The 14158-nt window shown below is 30.9% G+C and overlaps 2 protein-coding genes across 5 annotated transcripts in view; both read left to right on the forward strand.

The window, feature by feature from the left end:
* The first annotated feature begins 2417 nt into the window (after positions 1 to 2417).
* On the forward strand, positions 2418 to 3682 carry LOC110997945 (adrenodoxin-like protein 1, mitochondrial). 2 transcript variants are annotated; one of them, XM_022266340.2, is made up of 6 exons: positions 2418 to 2557; positions 2663 to 2809; positions 2885 to 2936; positions 3156 to 3262; positions 3341 to 3481; positions 3552 to 3682. In XM_022266340.2, the coding sequence occupies exons 2-6, from the start codon at positions 2713 to 2715 to the stop codon at positions 3653 to 3655; spliced, it is 501 nt and encodes a 166-aa protein (XP_022122032.1). In that variant the 5' UTR covers positions 2418 to 2557; positions 2663 to 2712; the 3' UTR covers positions 3656 to 3682. The 2 variants fall into 2 exon arrangements, with proteins under 2 accessions (XP_022122032.1, XP_045487431.1); XM_045631475.1 differs by lacking the exon at positions 2418 to 2557 and having other exon boundaries at positions 2564 to 2809.
* Positions 3683 to 5950: 2268 nt separating this feature from the next.
* Positions 5951 to 14158, forward strand: part of LOC110994685 (heterogeneous nuclear ribonucleoprotein L) — a 202157-nt gene continuing 193949 nt past the window's right edge. For 2 of the 3 annotated variants that reach the window (XM_045631303.1, XM_045631302.1), the window contains exon 1: positions 5951 to 6138. In XM_045631303.1, coding sequence (XP_045487259.1) covers positions 6073 to 6138 — 66 coding nt within the window. In that variant the 5' untranslated portion in view covers positions 5951 to 6072. The remainder of the gene's footprint in view (positions 6139 to 14158) is intronic. The other variant, XM_045631304.1, reaches the window with a different exon arrangement.

The raw sequence follows: 14158 nt of genomic DNA on the forward strand, positions 1-14158 counted from the left end.
TAGTTACGCCAGTCAAATTATATCTCTATTTTTACGTCTTCATAATGAGGTTCTATAAAACCACTAGCATTAAGCATTGTGTGGTCTTTACTCTTTGTCTATAGGTGCCATACGATATATCTTCACCAGATTGCTTGTTAGCTAATTCATTAAAAAAATATTATGAAAGAACAAATGGGGGAACGATTCACTTAATAAGCCTACATATTTAAAAACGGTGTGTGAACTTATTTTTAATTATGGATCGAGTTGAAAAAATCCGAATATTACGAATCTATTCTTATATAAGTTATCGTTTAAAGTTGTAACGACACCTACTATAAACCGCGCTTTAGGTTAGACTGGTTGTTGACTGGTTGTCCTTTAGGTTGGAGCACCTTTCTTCGTCCACTTATTACAAGCAACACCTCATTTAAAATCATAACGGATGAAATGGATAAACTAAACAGTATTTACTGCTCAGTTAAAATCTAAATAACAATAACATACAAAATGGTGGACATGGTGTCGTTGGCTGTTATTTGTTGCTTGCGCGGAGAAAGGACTCAAGCATGATGTGTCACTATCTGAAGTCCTCCTTAATTCTTACCTATAAAGTATACCGGTCTATCGAAATCTCATGGTATAAAACAAAAATAAATTAAAAATAGAGTTTCATATGGCAATGTAAAGTAAAGTTCTAGATCTGTCAACCACTGCTAAGATTTTGTGATTTTCTTCTTAAAATTTGTTGTTTTTGTGAAAATTTCGTTTTCAACGTTTATCGTGAAATAAAGGAAGAAATACATCTAGAGCAAACTCAATCTTTGATTTCAAAGCGAGTGTTATCAACTATACCTGAATGGGGAAGTTGTATTGAGAGATTTTGATAATTTTTCGGAATTTTATTGTAACTTCTTTATAGGGGTACCGTATTACCGTACAGTAGTACTTCTAGTACAAGTGAAACGTAGCTGGGCGCACATCTATCGATGGTGGGTTTTTCACGCCTGGTAAAAAGAGGAGAGGGAGGACAAAGAAAATCAACTTGGACAGTTTAGTTTTACAGTGGATCGGGAATAAAGTAAATTCCTCTCACTCTCACTCGTTAGAGAAGGCATGTGCTTTGCATAATATAACGAAGCAATTTTGTTTGAAGCGAATATAGTAAAACCGTCAAGCTGAAGGGAACATTCAGTAGGAGTTGGCATCACTAGTCACGTGCAGTGTTTCCAACTTAGTGGATATTACACTAGATCTGGTGGTGTAGACATTTTAGGTTTGTGCGAATTTTGGTTTTAGTGGCTAGTGGATTTCTCTAGTGGTTTAGTTTGTTTCATTCAGTGGTATGCCACGACATTTAACCACTAGCACGATTGATATCTGAACAGGAAAAGGCAAGAACGTTTACCTTATAAAGGAATATTTTGTCATTATGTAGGCAACTCTGTAAAATTACGTTGGTTATTTTTGGGAATTTCCCGAAACAAGTTCATATCTTTCTATATTTGAGAGATTTCTATGTGTTCGCTTCGTATGCATGCACAAAAATAGAAATACACAACACAGATACTTATTAGTTTTGGTTATGCTAAGCATCAGAGCGATCTTGTTTTTTTACAAATGTTTAGTTTATTTTTAAAACAAAACGGGTTACGGGACTCCCAATTAAAGGACTGGCTGCAACTGGTAGAAAGTACAGCTGGTCCAATTGCAAAGTACGAATTATGTCACTCTGTATTACGAAATCATTACGGAGATTTAAAGAATGACGGGTTATCGAAAAAAAAAACTTGCAAAATTCAAAGGTACGTACGTAACTAATATATGTTATATAAATTACGATGTGTCAAAAATGTATATTAATATAATTGTATTATATTACAAATATTTTTTAGTGGTCTATATAGCCAACATCAACTTTCAAAGAATAAGTAGGCCCTTTTCAAAATTCCCAATTCTGTAGTCCAAAAAATAGGAACGAAAGAAGTGTACTTAAAATCAGAAGGTGCAGAGGAAACGTTCTATAAGTTGTTTTGTAATGAAAATTCAAAATAAACTAATTTTATAATTCAATTTACAATATTGTTCTTTTATTGTCAAAAAATATATTCTAGCTGTATGCTTTCCATCTAAAGTAAAGAGTGATATAGACTACTGTTTACTTCAGTAAAAAATGTGTTTCCCGCGGCAAACACAAAAAAAATTGTGCTCGCGTGATGCTTGCCTAAATGCCTAACCTACTCCCATCTGCGGACATAAAAATCACATCGATTCTATATTTCTTTTGGGCGTGAAAGAAGGATAAATAAATAAACACATTTATAATATTAGTGTGGATGTTAGTGGTTTTCTGGTGGGTTGAGACGGCAAAATTGGTGGGTTTGTTAAAATAAAGTTGGCAACACTGGTCACGTGACCATTCCATACAAATTCGTTTAGCGTTAGGTTAGGTTAGGTAGGTCACGTCTGTAGTAAAGTGAATTTGTCTCAAACCCTAGGGCGAAGGTTTCAGGGTATATAGACTAGTAAATAGTAATCACTAAACACTATTAAATAACATATAATATCATTATAGGTATTTTAATCTTTAACTCAACTTCTAATTATCAATAAATAATAAAAAAAATTGTTTGCATAACCCTAATCTTAAATAATGTTTTTGTTCACGTAATACACACAGGTCATACGAAATATTCCTATAAACTTGCTATGTGATCATAGCATACGAGAATGCTCCGTTCTCTAAGTTTTTTTAGTAGAAATATAAAAGAGTTAGGAAGTATTACACAATATTGTATACAGAAGTGTAGCCTTCACTTATCTTACGGTAACATCGTCTTTTTAAACAAACAAAATACTTATTACATGCACATATTTTGTTAAATTCATATTTCGTTTTTAGCTCTAAAGCATGGTGAATATGAATGGCAGGATCCTAAATCTGAAGATGAAGTGTAAGATTTCTTGATATTGTTATCAATAACAATGATCCAGGGTCAGGGTCTTGATGTATTTCATATTTTTTATTGATAATGTTACTAAAAAGTTCTTTCGCTTTACTCATACAGTAAAAATATAGTCACAAAATCTAGTCTTTAAAAAAATTAAGATTTCTTCAGACAAATTCTGTATCAACCCTTACATCTAGGTTATTAATAAAAATCTTATTTCAGCGTAAATATAGTTTATGTAGACAAAGATGGTAACAAAACTAAAGTGAGAGGAAAGATTGGAGATAATGCATTATATTTAGCACATAGGTATGGAATAGAAATGGAAGGTATGTTGGTGCATTTTATATTAAACACTTTGAAATTAGTCAATTTTTATTGCTTAATTAAATTAATTTGCTGCACAGGTGCTTGTGAAGCATCACTAGCATGTACAACCTGCCATGTATATGTCAATCAAGATCATTTTGATAAACTGCCACAATCTGAAGAAAAGGAGGATGATCTATTAGATATGGCCCCATTTTTAAAAGAAAATTCTAGATTAGGTTAGTAAAAGTATTAATTATTAAGTGACAGCATTACATGATAATGTAATATATTTTAATATCTTTACAGGATGTCAAATAACCTTAACCAAAGACCTAGAAGGAATGGAACTAAAATTACCTAAAGCAACAAGAAACTTTTATGTTGATGGTCACAAACCTACACCACATTAAGAAATAATAAATATAAACTGAAAGCTTCAATATTTTTTATTAAATTAGGTCTAAACTTGGTTAGTTATTTTCATAATAAATTGCACTTAGGCAACTTTAAAACAATTTGACATAAAGGTACATTATCTATTTACAAACATTAAAAATAAACGAATAACCGTTGATTAATAAAAACATTATTAATCAATGGTTATTCAATTAGTAAGAGAAATCTGTTGGCTTTATTAACTTTATTTGCATGTCTGTAGAATTTGTATAAAAATTAACTGTATTATATAAACACCAGTACTTGTCTAAAGGAAGAAAATATGTATTTAATTTTCTCAGTAATTATTTTTCCAAGTATAACTATGTCTTTACAATGTAAAAACAGGACAAAGGACTTTCAATCATGGATAAACAGTATTATGGTTGTGTTGATGGTATATGACTTTTCAACCCAGATCTCGCCAAACATTAGTAAGCACATGCACATACATTTATAAGGCTATATATTATTTCAAACATATGAGCACAGAAGCAACATTATTTAAAGTATTATGTAAAGTCCTTTCCATAACAATAATAACATGAATTTTTATTAAGTATGTTAAATGAAAATCAGCAATTTTAAAGATTTAATTACTGCTTAAAACTGTATATGATTTCTAATAAATATGGCATTTTCTTCTTTTGCTTCTCCTATTGTTCAAACTTTTGTCTTTTAATAATTGAGTTTAGGTATAGCATTTTACTTTAACATGATGTTCATTAAAAAAATAATAAGATACCCAATGAAAATAATTTTTTTTAGTTCAGCCTCACAATATGATTTTATGGGGAAGTACATGTTTAAATGCTGTTAGAGTTTCAGAGGTTTTAAAATGGTATTATTAATTAGTAAATGGATAAATGTTTATTAAAAAAGGGAAATGGCACTAGAAGTAATTTGAAAAAATTTGAAGAAATTGATGAAAAACAAATTTTGTATCTTGAATATGTCTGTCCTCTTTAAAATAAACAAGATTGTAAACGAAATTTTTTTAATGTAAATAAAAACCATGGTAATGTTTAACTTTATATTTTATTATTATAATTAACATAACTTTAATTTATACACACCTCTATAATTGTATTTACTTATTGAAAACATTTTGAGGCATGCACATAAGTTAATGGATGAATAATACATTCAATTTTTCTTTCAGCTTCCACTATACTTATAATAATAATATAGCCTTTTATTTAGATCAACTTTTTAGGTACACATATAAACATATAATACGTTGATTACATTCCACCATACTATCCAGCCTTATATGTATAAAACGTTTTTCAAAAAGCGTAACAAATACCATTAGATTAGCTGATTCCTGAGATATTCATAAAACATAATAAAACCATATTTATTGACACAACATCACATATCACAAACAATAATGCTAGGTAAGAATATATTTCATGATTTACTAAACAAAATTTCGATAAATTTAAATTAACTAAATGTTAAATTCCCTTTTTTAATAAATTTATTTATATTTACTATCGTTGATGTTTACATTTTACAATATACCATAGAGCATTTAATAAAGAGTATATAATTATTTCGGTTTACCACAGACTAGGAAGATTATCCATATATCACATAAAAATTTCAATGATTGTTACTAAATAAGTACACATTTTATTACTTTAGTAAGATTAGTTTAGTAGACGTAATAACCACAAACAGAGTATATATATATATATAATTAATCGAATCATAAATCATAAAAAATAACGACAATTGATTTTAAAAAATGGATTCGCTACTAGTTTAGGTTTAATAATTGAGATGTAACTTCTTAAGGCGCATGATGATAACAATTTTAGGGAACGTCACGAAGATGTTTTTTTACGTATACAATGTTCAAACAGTGTGAATATAAATATGCAAATAAAGGGAGTGATCACTATACTGATGACCAGTATAGTGATCTTTTGGGATTTCACTTATCACATGTGTACGTTGTCGCACGCCCCTTTTTTAGTGGTTTTAATTCATAAATGGACAAGCATTACTCTTGCTCTTCCATTATTTATTTTTAGATAAAAAATGGAAGAAAATTTACAAAATATCAACTTTTCATTTTATTGGATTCGGATCAAAGTGACTATGTCCATATGTTATTTACCATTTGAGTAAGTTGCTTCTAAATATAATAAAAAAAATACGTAATATTACTACGTATCAATATCACTACAGCTGGTCACCCAAATAGCTATCGCTCCGTTCATTCATACTCCATTCGCGACTCGCTTCATTTTAGAATTCATTCGTACTTCGTTGATCGTTCAATCAGTCTGCTTGTAACATTTATCTGAGGCGGTCGGTGTGTTCGTATTGTTTTTTTAAAACGCGTTTCGTTGTGAAGTAATTGTGTTTTGTATAAAAGTGCATGATGGCTTACAACGGCGGTGGTGCCAAAAGACTGTGTACAGGGACTGATCTGGATGTTGAAAGGGTAAGTTGTGTTTAGATGGCTCTAGTTGACAAAAGTTGTCTGTGTATATGGATGAAAATGGCCGTGTTTTCTTCTGTTCATGTTTCGCTTTATTATATTTTTTAGATAGGTGACAGAAATTTCGTAATATCTAGGAAAGATTCTATTGAATTGAATGAAGTATTCTGTTGATATTTATGTTTATACACGCTTTATTGTTATTCGGTGTTTGAGGTTACGTTGACAGATGACAAAAAGTTAAAATGCTATGTTGACGTACCTTCTGTATTTCAATCTGTTGTTGATCTTTTTGTTTTTCAATTTTTTTGTTGCCAAGAATAAACGTTTGCCAGACTCCAGAGTCATTAATTACAGTATGAAAGTTTATGTAATGATTGACACGTTTCGTTCATTACTTTTTGAGAAACGGCGGGAAATTTTAATCAGTCAGACAGTAAAACGGCGCATTAATATTATTTTATCATAGGAACCTGTTAACCACTTCACACATGATGAATGTGAAGCCTAACTAAGTATAAGAATTAGATATTATTATTGGAACTGTATAAAAGTTTACATTTATAACATTTTATAATAAAAAGTTAAATATACATATCATTAGTATTTTGGGATACATATATAACAAAGACTTCTACACATACTCTTCTGTTGTATGTATAAGTATGTGAGTAGATTTTAACAGCCATACTGAAAATTGTTCACTAAAATATTTAGATTTTTGAGGCTAAATAATTAATAAAGTGATAACTCGTGAAACAAAAACTTTAACTTAAAAATTAAACCATTTCGAAAGAAAAAAAGTGTAAAAGCTGAATTCTTAAAATAATTTCATAAAAAATACATTAATTTAGTTAGAATAGAACAATGTTGCACTATTCTATTCTAAATAATTGCACAATGTTTGATGATTTAATTTTCAGTTAATCCAGTATAGAAAATATAATTTTCATGTTATTGTAGCAAATTTAATCTTACAACAAATTACATCTTTATATATAATATAATCTTTTCAATTACACAGAATAATATCCAAGTGAGAAATATAAGTTTTGTTCTTTTATATAAGTTTCTTTATCATTTGGTTCTATTAAAATTGTCCACATGCATACATAGTATAGTATACATACATCTTTTTGGCTATTCATTACTGCCACCTGTAACAATCAATAATAAAAATTGAAGAGTCATTGTAGCATATTTCTACCACCTGTAATAAGCTTTTCAACCTTTGCCATTATTATGCATTTTTTTAGACTTCATTATTTGATTAATCTTACTAACTACAATATTGTGTTTTGCTTAGGATAAAAATAAGGACCTCTTCATTAAACATTCCAATATTGTATAACCTAAAGTGTTTGTTGGACACATTAATTGGACAGTGCAATCTATTAATCCAATATGAATATAAAAATATTTTTAAATCTGGCCTGTTTATACACCTATTATAAACAATTTTGCTGATTATACGCGTGACTGGAAAGAAAAATATCTAAAGTCAAATTGCATATATATGATGTTTTCTAAATGTTTTTTTCGTAACGTACGTTAATTTACTAAAATGTCACCATAATTGCTACCAGTATGTATTTGTTACCTATATTAAATCTTTTAAAAACAGGTTTGATACTTATGGTATTTTATTAAAAAGAAAATCTTTGCAATTAAAATAACGTTCTAATTTCGCCGGTGCAAAGATATCAAAAAGTTTTGTAGATATCGCAAATAATCTGCAAAACTTGACGTAACGGGAAAAGTTTTTATTTAATCGATTTTATTTGAGGCAGGTTACATTTGTTTTACCTAGTCTAGTGGCCAATCATAATGGTAATCTAAGTTATTTACAACTATTGGAGTACCTAGGTTAAGGATTAGGTACTAATTAGAGTAGTTTAGTATTAGTACCTTAAATATGTAGCGACGGGGAGAGGGACAACACTTTTATGTCTCATATATTTGTATTATTTTAATTTTTTGTCCATTGTCGATTTTATTCAAACGCTTCCGGTAAGATTTATTCTAGGATGGCGTTTAATACTGTCGAGTCCTGAATCGATTATTTGAATCGAGTTTAATTTCGCGCTCGATGATTTACGGCATACAATTAATGTTTTAAATATTCATGGTGATTTAAAATCTGATCCATTTATTATATTTTTCACATTTTTCTGAAAATATCGTATAGTATTTTTGTTAAGTCAATAGTAAAAGTCAAAAATCATTTATTCATATAGGTAACAATGTACACTTGTGAACGCAAAAATAAATAATATAGATTAAATCAAATTGTAAGTACATTTACAGCCAGTTCTCAAATCAAGGGCGGAAGAGAAGAGCTTGCAATAAACTCTCCGCCACTATTTTTAATCTCATTCGTAAATTTTTTTGTTGTTTTACACAAAGTTTTTAAGGAGCTGCTACCATTACACCATGTTCCATATGACATTTTAAGTAAAAAATAATAATAATATAAATTAAACAGATTTGTCTCAGATTGTCAAAGATCCTCTATCAACATTAGGCATGCTGAAATAGGAGCACGCACTTACATTCTCGTGGAAAGAACACGCATACACGAATTCAAGTACGACCAGCCGAATACGAAGTGTACGAAGTACGAAGCGAATAAGTAGCACCCATTCACGAGTATGACGCATGGCCAGCCATCGTCCCCGTCGGCATTCTTTAGGTAGCGACACAATCCAGCATGGACGCCGTCACGACACGGAAAGTATATAAATGCAATTATTATCACAAGTGTTTGACTGGAAATGCAAAATTCTTGAAGGTCCGTGCGGGTTCGCAACACCAGTTGCTTGAACATAAGTATGTATCAATAAGTCAGCTTAAATATTTATTTGTAAAAGCGAATAAATTTAACACGACAGTTCTTGGGTCGCCTTGCCTTTTCATGTTTTCCAAAAACATTAAGTTTAAAAAACATTTATTTTTGCATCCATAAAGACGTTCCTAAATAACAAGGAATAAGAATAAAAAAACAATTTTCTTTTATATTGTTTTAAATAACGTTACGTCTATGACTAACGAGCTTAAAAATTCGGATCTGTCAATACGTCACAGTGACATTTCCACGTGAGTCATACGTCTGGCGGTGTCAGCCAGAAAGGCGGGATTAGATTCGCGCCAAGAATCAAGATACCATCCCAGTTGTCTGATTGGATATACATATTTGCGGTTCTATTGGCCACATCTTTTAGTCCTGATTAATAATAGTACGAAAAAGTTTCCAAGGGCCCTTGCAACTTACAAAAGTTAGGTAGACTCGTTCACAAAACTTAAAGATTTATAGGTATATTAATTATAGCAAAACGATAGTAAATACGGCAATAGCCGTTTTGTATTTTACTTAATGTTTTTTGCAATATACTTTTAGCGAAACGAGTAAGCTTTTTACGTTATTGTATTATGAAATGAATTTATTAAAAGAAATGAGAAAGGGTATTACACGAAAGCAATGCGAAAATAAGATCAAAGACCCAAAAAACAAAGTCGTCGTAAATGTTGGTGAAACGGCAGTAAATCAATTGGACTTGAGGAAAAAAATCTTTGTTCCGATATGCTTGACTTTTAATGAGTTGCCAATAGCAATAAAATTCATCTGCTTTGAATCCCACAAGTAAATTGTCTTGTACTTAGGCAGCTTTATTGAAGAATATGTATTATTACTTACGAAAGAGAAAAAAACATATATGTATTTGCTATGAGAAAACGAAATGAAAATTATTTCTTCTGGATAGTCTAATTACCATACTAATAAGCGAACCATATATGTATTTGTCAATTGGTCTGGAAATTATTTATAAATCGAATGCAACTTCCGCAAGATTTATTGTGCATTATATCTAATTATAACATAAAGGCGTTATCGTTTTACTTTGATATAAAACATACATTAGTCTAAAATATAAATGATATTTCTGTTGATTATATTTAGCCACCTACGCGATTGTCGATTATTCAATATGGAATGTTCTGCGTCAGTCATTATTATTTATGCCTACTACTTATAGTCTTTAGGAGCAATTAGGGATGGCAAAGACTTCAATTTCTTTCGTAAGACAGCTGATTTAGTACAATTAGAATAAAAGAGGTTTTGTGTATATATCATTATCTATCTACATATTTAGTAAGAATAGCAGAATTTAATTTAATGTTCAAAGCGCTTACACACTTATTTTTTAATTTAACTTACACAGTACCCGCCTTTTGAAAGGTAACGGCAAACCGGCTAATTTAGGGTTTCAAGAAAAGAGCGTACTAATTCTTAAAAGGCAGGCAACGCACTCTGCCACTCTTAATGCCAGAGGCATTAAGAGTGTCTATGGGCGGCGGTATCACTTAACATCAGATTAGCCTTCTGCCCATTTGCCCCCTGTTCTATAAAAAAATATATATATTTATATTCATATTAATAAAAATCCGTTTCTTTCCATTTAGTATAATACCTCCATTGTTCTTAGTACAAATTATACGTCGAAAGCTACATACGAACAACATTATAAATTATACAATAGTCGTAAAAGTAAGTATACTCATTATTGTTATCCTTCATTATTTTAATTAGTAAGTGTAATTTTTAATTTTCTAACCCTATTCTTGCATTTTAAAGTGTTTTATTGTTTAATTTAAGACAATTATGATAAGTGTGCTTTCGAATTGTTCAATATAGACATGAAACATTTGCGGTATAACAATAATAGGTGGGCGGGTCATATTTCTCAGACGATAAGTGTCGTTATTTTTACGATTAATTGAAGAAAACAGCTTCTCTTAAGGTGTTTATGTAGTACTATGATATTTTCTGCCCTTTTATGTGGATATTTTTTGTAAACTGTTATTGTAAGATTAACTTGCGCTTACTAGTAATAGTCTGTACAGTATAATTTTTGTTGTAATAACAAAGCGCCTGATGATCTGAATATCACTGTTTTCAATTTTACATCAAGGGTGACGCTTATAAAATCAACTTAGTCGTATGTCGAACGCGAAATGTCATTTGGCTTAAAAAATTATAATATTCGTATAATTAAAGACGTTTAAATCGCCCGTAATAATTTATTCGGTTAGGCTCAGAAGAATTACCCAGACTTTAAATAAATGACAGAACTAAACAATGTGTATGTTTTATTGGACGGTTATGGGGTTTTAGAAAGTGGATTATAAGGGACTACTCCCATCCAAACTTTTTGCATGGGAGGGATGATCTTTTTTAAAGTCAATAATAAAATATGATTTGTTCGTGTAAAATTCTTTAAGTTGGTATGAACATCACAGATGTATGCTTGGATTTTTTCCTTGGTAGGTACTTGGTAATATGGAACTGTTTCTTGAATTTGCATTTTTTCGCTACCAACCATAAAATAGGTCACAAGCGCTATATTACATAAACTATTTCGTAGTACCAAGGTCCCAACATAATATGCATGTCATTGAAATGCATTCGAAATGTACTGCGGAATTGATTGGATGGCATGTTTGGAATATTTCACCAGCCATAAACATATCAAGTGCATAATTCGTAAACCTTGGCCGCATCTCCGATTCGGTTATAATGCATTTATAATGTAGAGTGCATGCCCTTGCTTCATATAGATATACAGATAGAACTTTAGAAGTCTATACGTAGATGTCAATGAGCTCTTTTGTTATTATTCTAAATCAGACCGGGACATACGCTTTTATAAATAACTAGAGGAGATCGGGTCCAATACTTGCAGGGATGGATCACCATCTGTTTTAAACGCTTTCTTCGGGGAAGCAGAGGTCTGGGGCCAGGGCATGGACACTTTTTAGGTGGCGAGGATAAATAACTGGAACTGGACTAACCGCGTATTTAAATAATCCTGACATCATTTACGTTTAGAATTAAGATCCAGAATGATAAGATACTTCTATAAAATGTCATTGTTTCTATGAAATATGACACATAATATATATTATAAGGAAACGATATATATTCAATATCAGTATGGTAGACGTAAGTACCGTGTTGGCTTTAGAATACAACGGTAGAATTTAGAAATCCGAAACTCTGATGGCTTGTGTTAAGCACCTTAAAGAAGACAGTACTGCATGCGAAAAGTCCGAAAGACCCAATGAGTTGAAGAGTTTTATTCTTATTTTGCATATTTTTATATGCCCTTTATCATTAGGTAATAAATAAACAATAATCCCCTCATAAATACAAAACGATTTGAATTACGATAAATCGTTATTAAATGCGAATAATTCCGATCCAAATGGCCCCGGTACACAGTGAATATGGATTTCTGTGAGAGCTATGTTTAGATTTACCACAGTGTACTTGCCTCAGGAATGGAAATATATCATCTAAATGTTAAAATATACGAGGATTTTAGATATTATGTATTTTTCTTCTTGACTTAAAAAACATTTATACCACCTGCATTTTTTGTGAAGATGTATGTGTGTTTGTGATTGATATGGGAACGACTCCTTTCCATGGCATGTTCCCCTGTGTTCCTGTAGATCTATTTAATACTGGAGTATAGTTCTAAAGACTGCAAAGGAGTATTCAATTTGTTTTGTTTCACGTGCTCGACATAATATAATAGACGGGCGATATAACCCAGGCCATTTCAGATATGAAGGCTAGAACGAAGGCCAGGGATTTATATAAACAACACTAAAGTGTCTTATCCATTAGAAATTGTTTATTTAAATGAAATAGCAATTTGCAGTAAGCATTTGGTCTAATAAGGGCGTGTATACATATAATATAATTTTCTTATGATGCTTTTAAATGTTTGTTGAAGCATTTCAAGTAGTTCCAATATGTATTATTCTTTATTACGTCGAAAGCAAATACCATAGACAACATGAAGGAAAATAAAGATTGACATTTAGGAATTCATAAATACAAAAAAATAAGACGGTAATTTTGCCTTTGCTAATGAATATAATATTGAGATATGAGTGATTAAAGATGTCTTTATCAATAGTTATCTTGGGGCAATGGCATTTATCTCTAATGGGACCCCATGTCCCCATGTTCATTTTAAGGAAAGTATTCAATCAGCTCCATGTCTACCAACGCAAAATGTTTTTATGCAAATTCAACTCGGAACACAATGTTGTGTCAAATACTAAGCCATAGGTGCGTTAGTGTTGACGCATTATGAATAAGAAGTGCTTCTGTCTTGTATATCTATCATATATAATTAAGGTTAACGACATCTTAAAACTTTTTGCGGACCTAATAAGTAATAACGAAAATGATTGTGTAATAACTAGAACATACCACGTGGTTCCTTTAAGCAGATAAAAAAAGGTTGTCGATTCCAGCGTATAGTTTGTATTGTAATTTCACCATAATTACATGTCGCTTTGACAATCGTCATACTTTTTATCTAAATTCAAGATCAGTGATATTGATGGTGCAAAATTTTGTAGAGAGCATTTGGTATCAGACGTGCAAGGATTTTTGTGTGTGTTGATTTTATAGTGCCGTTAAATTAATATGGAGGTAAGTATTTTTTATATAGTGTCAAAATATTTTTTTTTCTATACGGAAGGAATGTCGCTTAGATCCTAAGCAAGATTCTTTTAGGTTACTTTTTTAAATTGTCATTTATATATACAAATTTAGTTTTGTCTGTAAATTGATGTTTTTGGTTGAGTCTTGCCTTCAGCAACATATGTTTGTGATTTATTTTTATAGATAGATTATGACTTCATGTCATAAAAGGCAAGATTTATTTTATCTCATAAAAATCAATTGGTTTCAAAGATTCGTTGATAGATGGATGAGGTAGTTCGTACTTAATCTTGTTCCTTGAAACAAGAGAAGTTCTCTTCGTTCCTAAAGCCGATACTCACTTCGGACCGCCAGCGGAATGAGTAAACATGTCTGTGAATCTTAAGTGGCAGTAGCGAAATCGACCGCGATACCAAAACTGATTTCGTATTCATTTTCCAAATTTAAACGCAAATAAATCAAAGCTACTTAACAGAGATGTATGGGCATGCAGATAATTTG

The sequence above is a fragment of the Pieris rapae genome, chromosome 15, assembly GCF_905147795.1.
Source record: "Pieris rapae chromosome 15, ilPieRapa1.1, whole genome shotgun sequence".
Classification (NCBI taxonomy): domain Eukaryota; kingdom Metazoa; phylum Arthropoda; class Insecta; order Lepidoptera; family Pieridae; genus Pieris; species Pieris rapae.

Excerpts from the sequence above, each read along its gene's own strand:
- LOC110997945 (XM_022266340.2), top strand. The coding sequence starts at position 2,713 with ATGCTCCGTTCTCTAAGTTTTTTTAGTAGAAATATAAAAGAGTTAGGA. Across the intron at positions 2,937-3,155 it reads CCTAAATCTGAAGATGAAGT|CGTAAATATAGTTTATGTAG; the intron begins GTAAGATTTCTT and ends ATCTTATTTCAG. Across the intron at positions 3,263-3,340 it reads GTATGGAATAGAAATGGAAG|GTGCTTGTGAAGCATCACTA; the intron begins GTATGTTGGTGC and ends TTTGCTGCACAG.